The 20,816-nt window shown below is 44.1% G+C and overlaps 1 protein-coding gene across 7 annotated transcripts in view; it reads right to left on the bottom strand.

Annotated features, from left to right (window-relative positions):
* Positions 1 to 2,652: 2,652 nt before the first annotated feature.
* tna (tonalli) overlaps positions 2,653 to 20,816 on the bottom strand; it is a 302,871-nt gene continuing 284,707 nt past the window's right edge. For all 7 annotated transcript variants that reach the window (XM_070529713.1, XM_070529710.1, XM_070529714.1 and 4 more), the window contains 6 exons: positions 19,058 to 19,125; positions 14,587 to 14,744; positions 14,360 to 14,488; positions 10,856 to 11,157; positions 4,552 to 4,965; positions 2,653 to 3,294 (listed from right to left, as the gene is read on the bottom strand). In XM_070529713.1, the coding sequence (XP_070385814.1) occupies positions 3,121 to 3,294; positions 4,552 to 4,965; positions 10,856 to 11,157; positions 14,360 to 14,488; positions 14,587 to 14,744; positions 19,058 to 19,125 (1,245 nt within the window). In that variant the 3' untranslated portion in view covers positions 2,653 to 3,120. The remainder of the gene's footprint in view (positions 3,295 to 4,551; positions 4,966 to 10,855; positions 11,158 to 14,359; positions 14,489 to 14,586; positions 14,745 to 19,057; positions 19,126 to 20,816) is intronic.

Below are 20,816 nucleotides of genomic sequence, written 5' to 3'. Positions count from 1 at the left end.
GGACGCTGCACCCTCCAGGCTGAAATACAAGAGTTTTCTGCCCTGTGCTGGACATTATATACATGGACAGCACAACTACTGTGAGACAAGAGAGGAACACTTCGTGTGCTTTGCATGCTGTGCACGTTCTGAGGTATAACGGGTCTGGGGAGGTCTTCCCCTGGCAGCAATGAGAAAGACAAGTTCAACAAGAAGATGCTATGTCTAGGTGGAAGTTACAAATCCTTTCAGATCTCTATTATTAAATTGCAAAGCATGACACTCATATTGACTGACAGTCATAACTCAAGCATGTCCATGACTTAATGGCAGACGCATTTTTATCGGCTTAAAACATTACAGTAAGTGATTGTCAGTACTGCATGGCAGCAAGACATGGGTAACTGAAAGAAATGGGCTTCGCATGTGCTATTTTGCTGGCCTAATAGAAAGCGGCTGCAAGTGGATACTGTTTGCAAGAAGAGCAGCCATCTCATGCCCCCACAATAAACAGATACAATTTGATATGCACAAGAGCCTGCATCTCTTTCTAAGCTGTACATATCTTTCTAATGTGCAAGTTGCAGAAGAATGAAGCTTATAAGATGGCAGACATTTAATTTTGCAGGCAGCCTTTCCCACACTGTTGTTGCCATTTTATTGAAAAAAGAATGACAGCTTGTGGACGTTTTCTAAGACTGCCCTTAAAGAAACCCAAAAACCATAATTCCTTCCCCGTGAGTATGGGTGTCATGCTTAACAACTAATGAGAATAACTATTCAAATTTATTAGCTCCTAAATGTGCCTGTATTTTGAGCGCAAGTGCAGTTAGCGCCTTATGTTCCCACTATTCGAAATGGAAATCAAAAAAAAGTTTTATTGTCTCAATATCGCACTGCTCCCTGCTAAACACAATAATTCTGCAATTCGCAGTATGTGCCTTTCCAGATAGAATAGCCATTACTCATGCTACCCACTTGCACAAAAAGGCAACAATGAGCATCAAAGGCATTTAGTTGCAGTCACAACTGGCTAATGGTGCTTATCTTGTGTCTGCATAATTTCCTATGTCATAAGAAGAAAATAAGGACAACATTTTGCCTTAGAAGAATCAGGTACTTGGACAAATTAAGTACTCAAGAACAAGATTAAAACCTAAAGTTTCAAATATCACAAATTCATGCTTACAGATTAACAAATGATCAAGGAAGCATCCAGCATTTACAAAGTGATGTGTGGCAGCCATGGTGAAAAAAAAGATACAAGTGGATTGTTTTCCAAAGCAATCACTGGCTTGTGTGCACAGGACATGCAATGTGTATGGTAACTACCTTTAGGGCAACTGGCAGGAAAGGATTGATACAAGATTGGAATTGCAACAAACACCAGTCCAGCAACTGGACAGCAGTCAGCTCTTCAAGCAATACTAGCAACCTAGTGCAGATTACTGAAGAAATCTACAAACAGCTGGTAGCCTCACAACCTCTCAGATTCCTGTTATACCTTTCACGTATAAATTTTTGCACACGAGACTGCAAAATAAGAAAAAAGAAGCCCTATACCACATCAGAAATGCTGTGTCAGCACCAAAATTCGATTTCATGCAACTCAATGAACATTTGGACTGTAATAAACAAGACAATGAAATATCCACAACAGCTGAAGAACGAAAAACTTTCTGCACCAGTCTTTAATGCTGCCAGATGCCTAACCCGGGAGACTGCAAGCGAGAGCCTACATGAAGTGCGCATGTGTCAGGGCTGTGAAAACACTGACATGTTAAGATGTGCTGGCGGTAACACGGAGTGGCGACTATGCCCCCACACAAACAAGGAGGCTGCAGGTCACACAAGCTCACACTTAAAATAAATACAAGTATATATATATATATATATATATATATATATATATATATATATATATATATATATATATATATATATATATATATATATATATATATATAATTATTTATAATATATATATATATATATATATATATATATATATAATATGTATATGTATACATATTCAAGGGCTCAAGAAAACATGAAACAGCTAGCAAAGGACACACAAAGAAAAAAAAACCACAGGCTGTACAACATTCAGGGACGCAACTCTCACATGCATACACAACATACCAGGATTTTTCGAGGAATTTCAAGTATGAGACACAAAGAATGTGCCATTAAAATCCTATGTACACAAGGTCACAGCAATGTTTTGACCATTCCTTTTGCCGCCAGATGGAGCACAAGTGAGGAGCTGTGTGTTGCTTTCTTCCCACAGTGGGTTGCATACTGGGCATTGAGATTACAGCTGCGCCTCCAGTTCCTGCACGCCCTTCTCCGGTTAATGCCACCAGTCAAGACGGGCTTCTGTACAAAATGAGGTAATTGGTGGCAAAGGATCGATGTCCTGGCTGTGCTAGAGCACTTCAAAAGCTGAGATTTCTAGCTAGCATCGTGGCATGCACGACGCTTTGCTTGAGATGGCTGGCCTGTTCATTCAGCACCGTGGACAACAGGACGCAAGCGTCCAGACACAGTGGTGCCAGTGTCCCCATTCAGGGCACCCGACCATATCAACAGCATGAGACCACAGGATGATGGCCACTAAGTGTCAACCGCTATCTCTCAAGGTAGCCGTGAGAGTGCAAGAAAATTCAGTGCTCACAAATAATCTCTGTATGTAGTCACTTCTTGCATTGGACAAACCACTTCCTGCCTCGCACATCACCTGCTAAAATCTTATAAGAAAATAAAGCTGCATTGTTAATGTGTAGATACACATAGCAAGACTCCAAAATGACAAATTCTGAGATGTTCCAAGCAAATTTTTGATGATTTTGTTATTGTCGAACAACCAGCCATACACTCACGCAATCACAAGTGCTTCAAAGTTCAGCTTCCCTCCCTGCGAAGCATCCCTATCTTTGGTGTTCTGATGCGCATGCACAGTCTTCAAAAGTGCTTGCTTGTATGACGGTCAGTAGAATCACACAGTGAATGTCACAGCTGCATCAGTCTCAAACTGCATCACAATATGCTGCAAACCACGGAGCCAAACGCCTGCCACTGGGTGCTGCTTCTGTCGTGTCGGCTCTGTTCGGATGCACAAAGTAGTTCTCATCACACGAGTCAAGGCTCAAACAGAGCAAGGAGATCGTCATTGGCTGGTGTGCTCCCACCTGCAGCTGAACTTGAAGTTTGGCCAGTATGGCTACTGCCTGTGCTACCAGCACCACCACCTAGGTCCGGCGGGTCAAGGTATGACAGAAGCTCCATGGCATCAACGCAGCTCTCAGGAAGCAGCTGCACAAATAACACACTTAATTAAGCAATGCTCTCCATGAAACCGAAATCCCAATTTTAACTAGCAGCAGACACTGATAAGCTGAAGAAGAGCAGGTGGTTGTACTGGTTTTGTCATACCAAAGAAGTGTCACACTTATTGTCACTCATTCAGTGACCTCCAAGGCATAGGAAGAGCAGCAGCACAACACCTTCCTGGGAATTTAGTGAAATTGTGCAGGCCACATTTGCCTCCATTTGAAGACACATAAGTTCAGTTGCATATTGTGTTGTATAGTGAACATAATGGCAAGATGGGTAATGACTAATGAATGCAGTCAGTGTGTTTAATGTTCTTTGTTACAAAGCAATAGGCACAGCCAATTACTACTTCAGCCGGCCATGTGCTCTAGCGTAAATCCTTGCCGAAATTGCAGCTACATTTGTCAATACTGAGTGACTCAGTTACCCCAATAACAAAATTCTGAGCAACGTTGTTGCCAAGATAGTATTTCATAAGTGGAGGGTATGTGCTGTGTTCAGAAGCTATTTAGTAATTATGATATGCAACTTTATTTTCTCCAAAGCAACATTTGTAGCTTCTTTTTAGGAAACATGATCAGCAGCAATATTAGTGCTTTTGCTGACCACAAGAGGCCTATATACATGAAACGTAGACAATTTTAAGGTAAATTGTCCGGTGCCGGTATGCAGCAAACACAATACAGAGGAAGTCCTGTTGCCAAATTGAGGTGGAAAGAGCGCATGCATCAGCAGACAGTCAGCTTTGTGGCACCAAGTCATACGAAAGTGCAAGGATACCTCAGCTATTTTGCTTTTATATAATGTAAGCCGTCTAGTTAAGCCTAGCAGGAAAATAAACCTAAGCCGGACAATGTAACAATCTTTTTCTTTGATTATATTCTTTCCTTACCTGTTACAATAATGGTGGCATGCTGATGTGCTAACCAAAGAATGGAATTGGAATCCAATCATTATGTCACACCTTGGTCCTCGGTTTTCATGCACAGCTAATTGATTTTGTGTATTCCCAAACTCCTTTACAAGGCTGTACAGCCACAAACGTGCAGTGATAGACCAATAGAACTGCTACACATGGAGCTAGGTAGCTTCCATGAACATCACCCCTCATCAAACAACCTCTCTTGACAGACCACTATCTGGAGACCTTTTTCGGCTCAAAACTGTATTGTGAAAGCAGCACGAGTTCAGCAATACTGGCAACAGTACAGCAAGAATGAGATGCCTCCTACTCACATTGAGACCCTCCTGGCCTTGGCCCTCCCCATCAATCACGGCTGCAGGGTCAAAGCTCAGCTCGCTGAGGTCAGGAGCTAGGCTGTCTGGCCCTCCACTGCTTTCCAAGCCCTGTGGAGGCACACTGGGTGGCCCTCCTGGCGTGTGAGGAGTGTGCGGGGTATGAGGTGTCTGAGGCCCATTGCTCCCTACTGACAGCGGCCCCAGCTGTTGTTGCTGCTGCTGCTGCTGTTGCGGAGGAGCCTGTGGCTGGCTGGATGCTGGGGTGCTAGCCACACCGGATGTGCTCGGTGTCCCTGGGGCATTGCTCACAGAGTTCTGAGATCCTGGCCCACCACCACCTGGGTGGCGGCCCGAGGAACTGCTTTGCGGTGCTGGAGGATCTTGGTGGTGGTTGGCCATTGGCATCATTTGCTGCAAAAAAGCATTGTGCTGCTATAGCAGAAACAGCCTCTTTCTCATTGCTAAACATGATGTGCACACCTAGCTGCTGAAACTGGAAAAGGTGAAATAAACAATGAAGCCTCCTTGACTATACTTCCTTTGACATAAAATCAAGACAGGTTTGCTGTCAACTTAAAGGGCAACTCTGGCAGTTTTTTTAAGTCTACACATATGTCAGAGAAACTTTTACTGCAGGCTGATCGCTGGTCCTGATCACTTATTCAAAATTATACAGCTACATGGCATTTTGCTTCTACATAAATTTTAATGTCGCACATTGGGCCTGCACCAGATATCCTTCCAAAGCGTTCCAAACGAAACTACAGTTCTCACCCATTTCAGATAATACAATAGGACCTCATTGATATGATGCCATTAAGCACCATTTCCTTGAGTCAACGTTCATTATCCACAACAAGAAGTCACCCAATATAGTTCTGCTTCTCTTTTACCAGTTGATACAATCCTGGAAAACGATCTTTCATTACCAGCATTCAGTATGCTGTTATACTATAATCATATAATACGTTTCATGGCCACTAGATCTTATGCAAACACGAAAAGGCACGAGGCATGCGTGGTTCAGAACAGTAGCTGCCCGTCGCAGCAGCTTTCCTGCAGCACTTGCCTACCCTTGTCACATGAAAAGGCAGGCACGCATTAAGCTTCCTATTCCAGTACCAACAAAACTCCTCGCTGGTCATCGCCCTCCTCATTCACAGCTATTGCCGCCAACCCTATCGCGATAAACATCTGCATTTAACTGTTTGACAGTGCATGTGGAGTAGTGCTGTTGGAAACATGCCTCATGCATTTAATGGGTGATAACCCAAACGCAGTGCTGTTCTCTGCCACCTTTTTCAATGCAACATACATTGCTTGCAGAAATGAAAGCAGCCCAGTGACAGCAAATTGGCTGAACAAGCTAAGTGCTGCCCCTGTGCACCGTTTGCACAGCGAGGAATGCCGTAGGCAAGAAGACAGCTTACTCATGCAACATGTACGCTGGTCTGTTCGACAGTGGCGACAATGGCATTGAGGGAGCATGTCTTTGTCCCTCAAGGAAAAAAAAAGGAAAAGCTGAACATACTCGCAGTCGTCATCCACAACACGAAGAGAAGGTGCACAGACATCTCCAGTAAACTTGGACTACTGTCAATGTGTGTGGCCTGCTCATCCAACAATCTTGGCTTGGCCCACATGACGTGTTGATGGCCATGTAATCTTCTGTGAAGCCAACAGCCAGCCTATGTGCCTTGATGTGCACTGTCTTTCCGCATGGCAAATGTTGGAGATGACATGAACGAGCGCACACGGCCAAGTGCATACACGGCCAAGTGCCATGTATTGGCGATTATGTACGGGTGGGGCATGCCGAGAAAGCTGCCGACATCAATGCATGCCCAACGTTGGATTTCACACGATCTGCTGAGTTTTCTTGAAGATGTGGCCAGAGAGCACCTATAACATGCCGCATAGCTGAAATGCTGAAGTGAGGGACAGTACGGAATGTTTGCTTTAGGGCAAGCACACGTACTACCAGCTAGCTCCCGGTGCTCATCCCATCAGCGTAGCTACAGCCAATGCTCGCGGTCATCAAGTGAACTCTGTTCATGTGTCTGTAGGCATGTTACACCATGCTTTAGTTAGTAAGAGAATGTTTACTGCAATCTACACAGCCCATAAAACGATGAGCATTACTTCATTTAATGGCCGAATACTTTGCTATCTCTATCAATGCAATACCTTTTGGGTGAAACTGTGACATTTGAGTGAATTCGGCTTGTATGTTTTCCCCGGATAGTATGTTCTTTTTTTTCCAAAATGTATGAACGAGGTTCTGCCGTATAAAAAAACTCCATGATATAGCAAACGCCATACATGTGCATAACACTTCAGCCTATAACATTTGCAACGCCCCAACTACATCACCTAGAATAGCCCCACTTATCAGTTTCAATATCAGTATATGTTTATTTTTTTGTTGCCATTTTAAGCATTTTACAAGGTAATCTTAAAAAAACAATTCAGCATACTGAAGAGAAGGAAGTTATGCAAGAAATACAGTACACCTTTTACCTAAAGATGTTCAAAATGTCCTTAGAATTGCCCTTATTAAAACAATAACCATGACATCCCCAACACTTTCACAGCAAAGGCCACTAACAATATAGAATATGTTCAGCCTCATGTTGTTCATCAAGGATCGGCACAGGTGGTCACTGCAAAAATGTGTAAATGATGGCCATGAAATATGTTGAACCTTGCTCTCCATCAAAAATTTTTTTTACAAATGACACAAGTGCAGTAGACATACTGGTGCTATACATTTTGCTATAGATACTCCCACTTCAATTTTTGTTCAATGGCTGACAAAAAATAGAACAACTTACGATATACCGTATTTACTCGAATCTAATGCGCACCTTGTTTCCGATAAAGCGGCTCCAAAAATTCCATGCACGTTAGAATCGAGTACGACCCTAAATCCGCGTTACCATATCGCCATCGGCATTCGAAAAATGGCCGCCTAGTATGCGCTTCTAGCCTAGCTGCCGTAGCTTCCTCCATGTGCATACCTCCATGTTGTACGTATAACCAGGCGCTGGTGTAACCTAGTCTACCACCTGTCTTCCCGTTTTCTGCATTTATTCAATCACCATGGAAGCACCAACTGCGAAGACACGCCGAGTCCACCAGGACAGTTATCATGTGCGTGGAGACGGACGAAAATCGGGCCGCACCACGGGCGTTCGGAGTTCCCGAAACCTGCGTGCCGGACTGGTGCAAAGAGAAGTAGAATATTTTCACCAGCAAAGCAACAAGGAAGGGTTTCAGTGGACCGAAGGAGGGCCGTTTTGCCGAAATAGAAGAGATGCTTACGGAATACATGCAAGAGCTGCGAGCGGCACATCGGCCTGTGACGACCGATCTGCTCAAAGTACAGGCGATGCAGTAAGCCCTACAAAACAGGGCTAAGGCAGAGTGACTTCAAAGCGAGAAGGTGCTGGCTATCAAATTTTATGAAAAGGCTTTTCTCTTTGAAGGCAGACAGAGATATGACAAAAATTGCTCGAAGAATATGAAGAGAAATTGCACAGTTTTCAGCAGTACGTGTTGAAGTTGCGCCATAGAAATGGCTACCATTTTGAACAGATTGGAAATGCCGATCAGACGCCGCTCTACTTTAACATGCCTGCCACCACAACTGTTGAAATGAAGCAGGCGAAGCAAGTGCACATTTTGTCTTCCGGCCATGAAAAAAAGAGTTTTAGTTTAGGGGACGCAAGCGGCTTGCATACGCAAGAACTAGGGGCGACGGTACTGCACATGCGCAGACCGCTACGTCTACTTGCGTCCTTGGGTTGTTTGGCCGGCCGAAAACATCGCTGCCCCTAAGTGGTCACGTTACCCACATGACTCTCGCGGTGTAGGAGAACTTACGAGTAGCTAGCAGGTAGATAATCTAACAAATCTTTCGCCAAGTGTTGACAGACGTCGTTTTTATATATATTATAGAGGTTTAGCGTGTCCGGTATTCGGATAAACGCAGTTGGGGTGTTGGGGCGGAGCCACAAACGGGAGCTGCCTGCATGGTGCAGCTCGAACGGACAAAAGCAGCTAATATTGCTGTAACCAAGTCTGTTCTACTTCGCTGCTGGTGTAAATTTTCGGCACTGGCGTAATTGTGTTGCTGCCAAAAATTTATACCCACAGCAAAGTAATACGCTTGGTTACTGCAATATTAGCTGTTTTTGTCTGTTTGAGCTTTGCGCCACCAGGTGGCTGCACCATGCAGGCCGCACTCGCTCATGGCTCCGCCCCAACACCCCAGCCAGCATTTACCCGTATACCGGACACTCTAAACCTCTCTATTAACTGCTTTTAATAAGAATAGTTTTATGGGCTTTACTTCATATGCTTGATTTCGTGTTTTAAAAAATGATAACGCAGCAAAGATTAGACATTGGTGGCGCTGCGAGCGCATGCGACCTCACTGTGGCTTGCGTTTGGGGCCGCTAACCTATAACGTGTTTCTGCTTGCGTGCAAACGCAAACGCACCCAAGCGCTAGGGGCCCCAACGTCTTGCGTCCCCTATACTAAAACTCTCTAATTAGTTATCACAATGCTTTGTTACACTGCGGATGGGCACAAGCTGCCTCCGTATCTTATCTTCAGATGGAAGACGCTCCTGAAAGGAATTGTGTTTCCGAGTGGCGTGATTGTGCGTGCAAATGAAAAAGGTTGGATAATAATAGACTTGGTCACTGACTGGATTGATAACGTTTGGTGGAAGAGACCCGGCGGCAGTTTGGGTCTGCGTGGGATGCTTGTGCTCGATGCAATCAGGTACCACCTTGACCAGCGCATCAAGGACAAGCTGGCTGCATGCAACACCGACCTTGTCCTGAGACCTGGCGGTATGACATCGCAGCTCCAGCCGCTCGATGTTTGTTTGAACAAGCCAGTGAAAGATAGAATTCGGGCACCCTACACCGAATAGCTTGTCAGCGGCTGCCACGAATTCACGCCTGCCAATAAAATGAAGCGTGCCTCGCTGCAGGACTTTGCTGGATGGGTGAAAGATGCATGATGCACAGTCCTGTCTGCCATGGTCAACAAGGCCTTTAAAAAGTGAAGGATTTTTAATGCCATGGACGGCACCAAGGATCAAACGAGCCCCATGTGACCCGTACAGGAACAGTGAAAATCTTGGCAGAAAGATAAGCCACTTCCATTTGTTTTTATTGATCGCAACTTAAGTGTATTAGGAATAAATCTGTTTTTTTTCCAAATTTGAGAAAGTAGTATTTCCATATGAAAGCATGAGGTGCATGAGGTACTGTACTCTTTTTTTGTAAGGGGGGGGGGGGGGGGTCATGGAAAACAGGTGCGTGTTACAATTGAGGTTTTCATTTTTTTTTAATTTTTTGGCCCCGGTAAACGGGTGCGGGTTACAATCAAGGGCGAGTTAGAAACGAGTAAATACGGTAAGCGCATTACAGCCCACTCCCTTAAAGACAAACCCTGTTAACCTGTTTCGTGCCATCGACGAGCCGAGTTCTTTAATGCGTTTCTTGTAAAAACAGCCAAGGATGACCTCAGGGTACTTCTCATTTTCTTGCAATTATTTTCTCACCAATGATACTTTTCACTTTCAGCTATAGTGATGTTAACCTTCACTTTTGCAATGAATTGTTCAGATTCTGTATAAGTGAACAATTAAAATACTGTCAACATTGCTTTTCGTAAAGAGCTCCTATGTAATTAATTTTGCCTTTTTTGGTCTGGATACAGGATAACAGCACAAAATGTTAAGGGGTTGAGACAAGTCTCAGATAAGCTGAACAGTTTGGGGAGCTTCAGAGGTACCGTATCCTTCTGCTAAGTGCAACTTCTGATATGACCGATTTGCAAGGTTTCTTCAGGTTAGTCTTAAAGTGAGTCAGTGTGTTTTGACTTGGCTTTTTCAAAAACTCACTGGTGGATAAGTTGTTCATGTCCGACTGTAGGCTGCCCACATAAGTCATGGAAACAGTAGGTTAAAGAGCAATCATAGCACCTGCTGCAGAGCCCAAGCAAGAGGCTTAACTGCACAGCTCAACTGGTTTCCAGCTGATTGTTCACCAACGCTGATGATGTTACAAAGAGTGATTACCTCAAAGGTTAGATTTAGCACCCAGGTGTAGCAATGATTAACAGATACACACGCTGTTGTTAGAATCAGTAGGAAAAGTGAGAACGTCTATATTTGTGTGGCATTTATTGTGTAATGCTTGCCAGGAAAGCTTCCTGGCACTGCAAGTTAGTGACAGAACAAATCCTGTGTTAAAATGCAAGAAATGTGTCCAGTCTCACCTGTTCATGATGATTCAATGACTTCTCCATGGCAGCCAGGTGGTCCAGAGAGGCCACACTATCATTCAAATGAGAGAGAGGGCTGCCAAAGTCGGACGCCTGAGACTGGAAGTCAAAGCCGCCATTGCGGCTGCCATAGCCCATTCCATTAGGCATGCCAGAGCCATTGCCCATGACAGGTCCATTGGGCATGCTTGGGCCACTAGCCATGACTGGACCATTAGGCATGCCAGCGCCAGTGGGCATCACAGGGCCACCAGGCATGACTGGCCCATTGGCCATACTGGGTCCATTCACGATGGCTGTGTAGAGGAAAGACAAGGATGCTAAAGGTCACTTTGTGCATAGATTAAATGTGGGTGCAAATAGCAAAAGCACGCCAAGAAACAATCATGCAGGTGCTTTAGCAGTACTCTAACCTACCACAAGCATGTGTGCTCACACACATACAATGCTGAATTCGAATGACAGATTCAGAGCATTTTCAGAACAAATTTTTCTGTTCATTTTTGGAGCCAGTCTTTTCCAATGGCAGACCTACAGCAGACTTCCAGCCATGCCAGCTCCACTACACCACCAAAATCTGTGTTTCCAAACAAAAGTTAGTGTTAAATTTTACGTGCCAAAACGACAATATGATTATGAGGCACGTCGTAGTGGGGGACTCTGGATAAATTTAGACCACCTGGGGTTCTTCAATGTGAACCCAGTGCATGGTACAAAGGCATTCTTGCATTTCGCCCAAATCAAAATGCGGCAGCTGCAGCCGGGGTTCTATCCCAAGCCTTCAGGCTTAGTAGCGCAATGTCATAGCCACTACAGTCGCCGACCGTTTATTCGGACCTCACGGGGACTGCGGATATGTCCGAATAAACAGGTGTCCGAAAAAGCAGATAATGAAAAAAAAAATGAAATCCTTTATTTCCACACACTTATTCGGGCTCGGCAGTAGGCTTGAAGAAGTCGTGAGTGGGCCGTTGCACGCTGTTCCGTTTACGTGCAATCAGATAAGCCTGAATCTCGGAGAGGGTCGTACGGTCACTATAGGCGGCTGAAAGCACAGTCACTGCTTGTACACGCTCCGCGTGCAATGGCAGCGTAGCACATAATGCGTCAACTTCCGACTCGGTAATCGTCCGGCGGTGCAGCAGAAACCTGACGAATGATCTCGCCGTCGTCGAGTTCTGCGCATGTCAGTACAGCAGTGTCAGCACCTGTGAAACTTTCAATGAGACGGTGTCCGGAATCGCAATGCAACCACTGCGCAAGTCTCGGCAGAACATTTTCCGCGTCGGTAGGGAGCACATCGGAAGGCGACAAATCTTAGGCCTCCCGGCACCCGCTTGCCGGCATTCCGCAGCGCAGTCTGCGCGGGCACTGTCGGCGCCATTAGACACTTGACGAGATGTTTCCGTATGCCGCGTTGGATCACCGAAACCTCGACACAGCACACAAAGCAAACACCGCCGTGCCGACACCAGTCACACAAACGAAAAAACGCGGCATGCTCGCAGCGTCGTGCGCGAAGAAACAAATCAGCTGCTGGATTGTCTTGACATGGCTTACTAAGCTGAAACCGGAACTGCTGCAGAGCCACTCTATCGAACATCGAACCAGGCAGAAACGATGATGATGAGCGGGGATTTCTAGTAGCGCCACTTCGTGGGGCAGCAAGGAAGCTCCGTTCAAAACAAAAATGGCGTTCAGCAAGTCGAACCATGCACCGGTCAGAGTCGGTGCATGGCGCTCTCGACCGAGTTGGCTCAAGGAGTGTCCGAAAAATCAGACGAGAGGTTGCAAGGTGTCCGAACTTTCGGCAGTTGTTATACATTATGGTCTATGGGGAGAATGGCGGTGCCGCGAAGCTGACCGAATAATCGGGCATGCCCGAATTTTCGGAGTCCGGAAAATCGGTCGGCGACTGTATACCACCAAGGCAGGTACAGAAGTTAGTGCGCCATACTTTCTTCAGCAGCTTTTCACAGAGGTAGTCTGCACAGCAGACAGCACCAGTCAGCAGAGAGCCTTTTTGTTAGTATTTAGCCGCAGTGATGGATAATGAGTTGTGTCACACTGTTGTGCTGCCCTTCTTTGGGTTAAAAGTACAAACTCGAAGTGCGACAATTCAAGTTCAAGAAATCAGAAATCTGGCTTGAACAATGACAGAGAAATTAACTTGAGTAGATGCACCTGACAAACAGTCTCATTCACCAACAAAGACCAAAATTGCGTGCTTACCCAGAAGAACTGTTCACTAGCACTCAAATAAAGAGGTAAGGTAGAAGTTGCTTGTTGATCAGGTTGCCTATTCCTAACTATCTGCATAAGCATAAAAGTTTTTATTCACTGAAATAACGGAAGCTGCGCACGCAATTCAGCATGTCGTGACAATCTGGCCAGGCACTTTTTGTGGCAGGCCAGTTGATGATGGTCAGGTTTGCCACACGTTCAGAATCATAGTTGCTCAAAACAGCACACAAGTGCAGCTAAGACACAAAGAACACTGGTCATTTTCGTACCCAGTTAGGCAAGAATGGCCTTACTTGCTCTGGCTGGAGCACAAAGTGTTACAAATGCTGATTTTGAAATAATGCTTTCCACAGAAGGATTGCACACTAAGGCAGAGTTTGCACATCAATCTGGATCTGCTATTGAAATTCAGCATAAGATCTGTAGTTATTAAGATACCACACATGAATGTTTCTCACTAGCAAAATGCATGCAGAAATATAATATTTTGAAGTCCTGTAGGAATAAAGCCACAAAAATGTTTTTCACATGTTTGTCACACCTAAATATCCAAACTAAGTGATCCATTCACACAGCTGCAAATCACACACTAAAACATATAAGCAAATTCGTGTATGAATTACAAACATCGACACAGTAATTATGCAACCACTGTAGTTTTGTCACTATGCGATATTGTTTTCATTGCACAATATGATATAGCAAGTGAACACCAAAGTTGCAAGACCAGATTTGTGGTTTTTAATCTCTTATTACTAATTTATTTCCTTCAAATGCCGCTGATTAAGGGGCAACCGTATGTACCATTTAGAGAAAACAATATCTCCTGCACTGAACAGGACCAGACAAAGCAAACAGACTGTACACAGTTAGATTTGCAGGTTTTCAGAAGCTTTAGAGTATTAAGCTTTTCATTTTGCTCTAGCTTGCAGTAAATAAATAGCACGCACAAAGATAATATTCCAGTACAATCTGTAACCTTTAACAAGAACACATCATTCCTGACAACCGAAAAATTTCCACTACCTACTACACTTTTCTTTTCCCGTCTTCTCAAAGGTCACATACATTATATTTAGATGTAAGATGCATTTAACTCAACCTGCAGCCTTAGCAAAATAAACCTACAGTTGTAAGATGGCCAAAGCAAGAAAATTATTTACAGTTTTCCCAATAATTGCAACAGGAAATGTTGCAATTATCTGGACAAGGAAAGCAATAGCTAAGCAGTAATGCCTATACGAATGTACTCACACTGCATGTCAGGTGGGGGCAGGGCTGGGTAAGGTGAGAGACCCTGTCCCATTTCCCAGCTACTTGTCGTTGGCATTGTCATGCTGCTTGGGGACATGGCCTTCAGTCGCTTGCCACCACTGCATGACTCTGAAGCAAACAAAAAAATAACCATACAAGACTCGCTAAATACAAGGGGCACTGGTTCTACGTGGGTCAACTGGCTGAATACATAAATGGCCACACACCTGTCCCATCATGTTCGTCCTTGATTGATTTGAGAGTGACAGGCTTCCAGCTAGCTGTCGCATCGATGGTAACTTCCTCCACATCAGAGTTGCTCAGGTTGGTCAAAATACCCCACATGTATTGGTCCACTTCCAGACCCTCAAGGATGGCAGTTTTGCTGCAGAAAAATGCCCCACAGAACAGCGTTCAACTGTGGGAAATTCTAAAAAGTCAATGAATGCTCAGCAATTTGTACAAGCAATAGAACTTAAATTAATTCTCATTAACTCAGTGAGTTGAATAAGCCAAACTGACTGTCTAATCCTCTCAAACATGTGTATTATTGTACGGCCACATGTTGATTAATTAAACTCAGCCCTACACTATGCTACTGTGAAAATGTAAAAACGACGATGATAGTGGTGATGAAAAAGAAAAGCAAAAGTCGCAAATTACAGATGCCACAGAAATTGATCCCAAAGAGAATAATAAACACTTTGAAGTGGGTCCATCCAATGGATAATTAATTGCCCATCTGACTTATAATAGAAAATTGTTATTTCTGCAAGCCTGCTCAATGCTGGTGTAATAACCAGGAGGCTTGCTCAGTTATAAAGGTGCATTTTAAATGACGCAAGTGATAACCCACTACCATGTCACAATACCCATCGGTTAGGGCTGGGAGGTCTTCGCTGCTTGCTCTTGACAAGCTGCACACAGTAGAACCCCGCTGTTATGTTCCTCATTCAGATGTTTTCCCGGGTATAACGTCAGTGAAGCATGGACCCAGCAAAAAACTCATAGACACGTATGTATTAGAGCAGCCTTTGATCCGTCATCCGTTCTTGTATGATAGGTTGCAACTTTGGCTAAATATTACAAGAAAAATAATAAGTGTACAGTCAATACTAGCATAAAAAAAATCTTTAAAAAAACAAACAGGCTAAACAACCTCTAGCTGCACACTTCTAACCACCATAAATGCGAGCTTTTGACATACCACGGTGTTAGCAGGTGCAGTCGTGGGTAAAATTCCCAAAATTTCGGACACCTTACAATGTGTTGTTTGATATTCAGATGCCGCCTACATGACCGTGTGCCAATTCGGCCACAGAGTAGAGCAGAAATAATATTTTGGTTTCGATACATTGCCGGCATGGTCACTGGCCATGTCACTGGTGCCTCCTTGAAACCAGACCTAGCAAAGCCTAGGCAACCCAGTAGTAACCAACCACACCCCAGTCACAGGACAAGCCAAGCCACTAAGTTGCAAAGGCTGAATCAACTGCATTTGCTATTTGTTGTGAGAGTTCTGCATGTCCAGTGTTTGTTCATGTAAAATTGTGACACAGTCTCATGCAACTTCTTCACAGGCAGCTTCGAGTGGCGCCAACTCCACCCTCGACGTCTGCACTGACAAGGAAGGTGATTAAGAGGCGCAACCGCTGAACAATGACTGCTACAAAGAAACCCACGATCATTCTGTTATCGCAGCTTGGTCAACTTTTATGTCGCCCGAGGATGAAGTTTAGAGGCATGCATTGACTGTGCTTTCACCTATCTGTAGTGACAGTATGACAATGATCGAAATATGGACCGACCAGGTCGCACAAAAGCGTATATGCGTACATGTATATACAGTCCGTATAAGCGTATATGGCCCATATACTTGGGCCATATCCTCGATCGAACACTTTCAAGCTGCTTTCATTTTTTTAGCACCACGCAGGTTAAAAGGCGATAGCGATCCTTGGCACTGTGCCAAGAATGCCATCGCTCGTTGACGCTACTGCTTCTGGCACTCGTCATACGTCGCGAAAGTGAAGTTATCCTCGAAACTAGTAACCCAAGAAAATGATGCACCTTTTTCCGCCACTTGTGGAATTAGTCGCCCATTTTCTGCTGAATCGAATATTTCTGACCTACAGGCAGTCCCCGTTGTGTCCAAATTAAAGGCTGGGTACTGTAACTCCTTTAGAGGCTAAACCTTGTATGGTATATTTTATTATATAACAGCATATGCGCATGATTTTAACGTAATGCTTGCAGTCCCATTGAAAACATATTAGAGAGGTTCTACTGTACGGACTCTTATGAGTGTTTCCACATGTAGTATCAACTGGATGAGCTGAGGGGAACTGTTGCTTCCAGTCACATTTTATTTTTTAAAAAAGAAAATTAAAAAAAAAAGAAAACAAGGATCTAACAGAACGTTCACAAAGTAAAGCTGTAGTGAAAGCCTGTCATTTCTATCATTCAAATATTCTCTCTGCTCTCAAGAGACGTGAGCTGATGTTCTCTTGTATTACAAAAGACACATGCTACACTCACGAATTCAAAGTAAGGAAATTATGTAAAATGTAACATGCCCCTAACTCCCAGTTACAAAAATGAAGCGTGGAGAATTTACCTTCCCACAACAGAGATTCAGTCACACCTAATTTCTATTGTCATTACTGTAAGACAGCTCTTTGCAGTGGATAGCACTGAGGACCATAACAACATTTTTTCTTGAATGACTTTGCAACCATCATGAATATCATGGGATTTAGATGCAGGCGTTGGCCAACACTTGATTCATCATTCGCCGGTTGATGAACTGGCAGTCTCCGAAACACCAAAAACGCATGATGTGGCTCTGATACAACTAGATTTTCTTTTGAATAAGCTTTATGATGAAAATGGCATGTCACTGCTCCCAAACTACCGTATTTACTCGAAAATAGGTCAACCCCTATATGTTGTGCTCTCCAAGTAATAAAAAAAAATTATTTGTACATAGGTTGACCCATTATAATTAGCACGTTAGAATGGAGTACGACCCTAAACCTGCCTTACCATATCGCCAACGGCACTTCAAAATGGCCACCTCGTATGCATTTCAAACCTAACTGCCGTAGCAGCCTCCATGTGCTGTAGTACGAGTGCTTAGGTATTAGACCAACATCTGCCTTCCTTTTTTCTGTGTTTGCTCTATCAGCATGAAGTGCAGAGTTCATCGTGATGCCGCATTTAAAAGGAAAGTGATCATGTTTGCGGAGACAACAGAAATCGGGCCTCATCGCAGGCGTTCGGAGTACCCGAAACTTGCATGCGGGACTGGTGCAAACAGAAGCAGGTGGTTTTTACCAGCAAAGTAACACAGTGGACCAAAGCAGGACGCATTTTTGACGATCCACTTCGGCAATACGATTGCCTTGGCCCTATCTTGAAAGCGATCTGCGACGGGGACAGAGTCTGCCGCATGCTGTGTTTTCGCCACTTATAGCCCGCACTGAAGCGAAAGGCAGCTGCTGCTGTGCGCTTCCTCACTCCAGCATTTTGACAGCGAGTTTCTTCAGTCACTGAGTGAGGTATGTTCATGTTTGCTCATGTGAGTGTGACACTATGCTTGTTAATTTAGTTAGTACTGTACTGTATGGGTGCACAGTAGTGTACGGGTGCGCATTACAATCGGTGCACGTTAGAATAGAGTAAATAAGGTGACTAGTGATTTGTGTGACTGTGGCTTCATATAGTATCGACATGCATGGCAGGGCGTTTTGGTTTGCGGCCTTGGCCCTTGCGGCTCCAGCGGCGGCTCTGTTGCATATTGGAACTCCATTAACTCATTACTTTGGCTAGCTTTGATCACGAATATAGACATGCCAGGTAGGAAGGCGAGGCAGAAACACACCATCTCTTCTTTCGCGTGCGAGCCACAGAGGTGGGAAGCAGAGAGGGGCGAGAGAGAGAGAGGGGGGGTTCTACTCCGATGGTTGCTGCTTACGGCACGGGTGCCGTATCTTGAAAGCTCAGCAATGTGAACAAAGTGCGTGCCCGCACGGGCCTCATCTTCAAAACGATCTGCGATGCGGACAAAGTGCGCCCAGTGCCGGCAGCTTTGTATGCGCTGTGTTTACAACATTTAGTTCACGCTGAAGCGAGAGACAGCACGAAGGTCAATTCGCTCGCTGCTGCTGCGCTTATCTTGCTTAATTTGCTGTTGCAATCGATGCTTCGATCTTTGGGCAAAACTGCTACTTTTCTTGTTCGTTTTTTACTTTGGATGTTTGTCTCTCACTCTTTGCGATAAAGTTGTTAGACATCACGACGAAAGTTTCGGAAGCGAGGCATTTCAGATAATACGGACATCGGATGAAACAGACATTTTCTGTTGAATTATCAGGGTCCGTTGCAACGAGAGTCGACTGTAATTTCTTTTTTCCCCATTCCCTCTAGTCGTGTTTAAGCATGGAGAAAGTAGTTACCTGGCAACACTGATGCACCAAGCAATGGCACAGTAAAGAACCTTTAAGCTTGTGCTGATTAGGAAAAACCTTGTCTAACGGTACTGCAGCCAGAGGGACGTGTTACTGTGACTGCGGGCGGGTTGCAGTGGTGCCTGTGCAACAACCCTTCGGAAAAGTACAATCTTTCTTATTTTTTTAAATGCTGCAATGTTCTTGAAAACTGAAATTGCAATCAGCAGGAAATATTGGTAAACCTTACCTGCACACTGGGCACCGCCATGACCCTCGTTCACAGTTCAGTTGCAGGTAAGATTCCAGGTCAAAGCACTGCAGTGCATAATAAGCAAAATTTTAAACACCATTTCAAAACGAAAAAGCAAATATGATGCCAAAATGCTCTACATGTGCATGCCTAACCAAATATTTCATTGGTTACACATGCTGGCATAACAAGTACCAAACATGCTAGGCTATATCAAGAATTTGATCAAGTAAAAATAATACTAAAATGAGCCATTTTTTTCTATAGAGGCTACTGCCACCCCCAAAAAAACATGCACACACACACACATTATGCAAGCACTCGAAGAAATGTAACGAGAGGCTGATCACAAGTTGAAGTCATTTAATTATTTCCACCACATTACTGAAATGTATGTCATGATGTAGTGACAAGGACACTAAAGAAATACCCATGCAGTATTCAACCTTTTACTTATCCTCTGCTCAACTTTGTTGAACATTTACACAATCATGTTTGTGCACTAACTACTTATTAAAAACAACAAGACACCGCCCCCCTTTCTTTCTTTTTTGTTTTCCATTCCCCCCCCCCTTTTTTCTTGTCTTTTCCAGACGGCGTGTCAGACGCCCTTGACACGCCGGCTAACACGCGTGTGTTGACAGACCGGGGTTGGGGGGACCTTGTACACAGGGTTCCTTTACTCTCGATTGGACACGCTAACACATTTTCCCTCGTTTCCGCGTCCTCCCGCCTCACACCCTCTCCCCTTTAGAAGAACCCCACCTATATATACTGTGGGGAGGAAAGCATATGTCGCCTTGAAGAAGGCAAGTCCACTTGTCGAAACGTTGGCTCCTGCATTCACCTTGTTCACGTTTTGCTCATCGTCCAGACACTTCCAGGTCACTTAAGGGGGGACATGGTGATTAAAAGTTATCATTATTTATTTATAACCCAAACTTGATAAAAATTGGCGTGCTTATTTAGTTTCTTCTCCTGATTCTAAAAATGCAATTATTTTTTCTGTAGGTTCATTATTTCATTACTTAATTAAGAAAACAATGGATTTTACGGTGTCTTTTTTCTTACTAGAATAGACAAATAACCGCTGCACAAAAATAGACAAATGACATATGGTCCAATAGAAGAAAGCACAAGCTTCACAACATAGGAAGAACTTTTATGGTTGGATCAATATTTCCTACTTTATAGTGCACTGAACTCCATTGTTCTGAATATGGCCATGCATTAGTCAGACAAAAGACAAATTTTAAAAACTTTAAACAAAGAAAATTGAAAAACTGTTTCCTATGTTTGGTGCTCCAAACATCTAGCTTCATGCTACAAAAAAAATTAGTACTATATCTATGATAGCTACTGATATATCACAGTAAATGTCTTGCTGGGTGGGTAAAATTAGCATTTCGAGAAAATCAAGAAAACAAATAAATGTCACATTTAATTGTGAAGATTCACAAATGTGTGCACATACACATTCCCAAAACATTAGTAGGCTCCTGGGGCATAGTCAGTTTGGGCATTTGTGCCTCTGTGGCGCTTTTTGAACAAGCACTGCACATTTTCTGCCGATGCACGCTTGTGTTCAGATGCGGCTGATCGGCGCCGGTCTTTTTCCTCCATGCGCTGCATACACTTTTCACCAGCGCCGACACCGATGTGCGAACTGTGCCCGCGAGTCATCCAAGACCCGTCGTACGATACAGCGACGTTGCCCGGGTTGCCGAAGTTTAATTGGCTGTAAAGCTGCCGGACC

Source organism: Dermacentor albipictus, chromosome 1 (assembly GCF_038994185.2).
Source record: "Dermacentor albipictus isolate Rhodes 1998 colony chromosome 1, USDA_Dalb.pri_finalv2, whole genome shotgun sequence".
Lineage (NCBI taxonomy): Eukaryota > Metazoa > Arthropoda > Arachnida > Ixodida > Ixodidae > Dermacentor > Dermacentor albipictus.
This window is presented reverse-complemented; position numbering and strand designations above follow the sequence as displayed.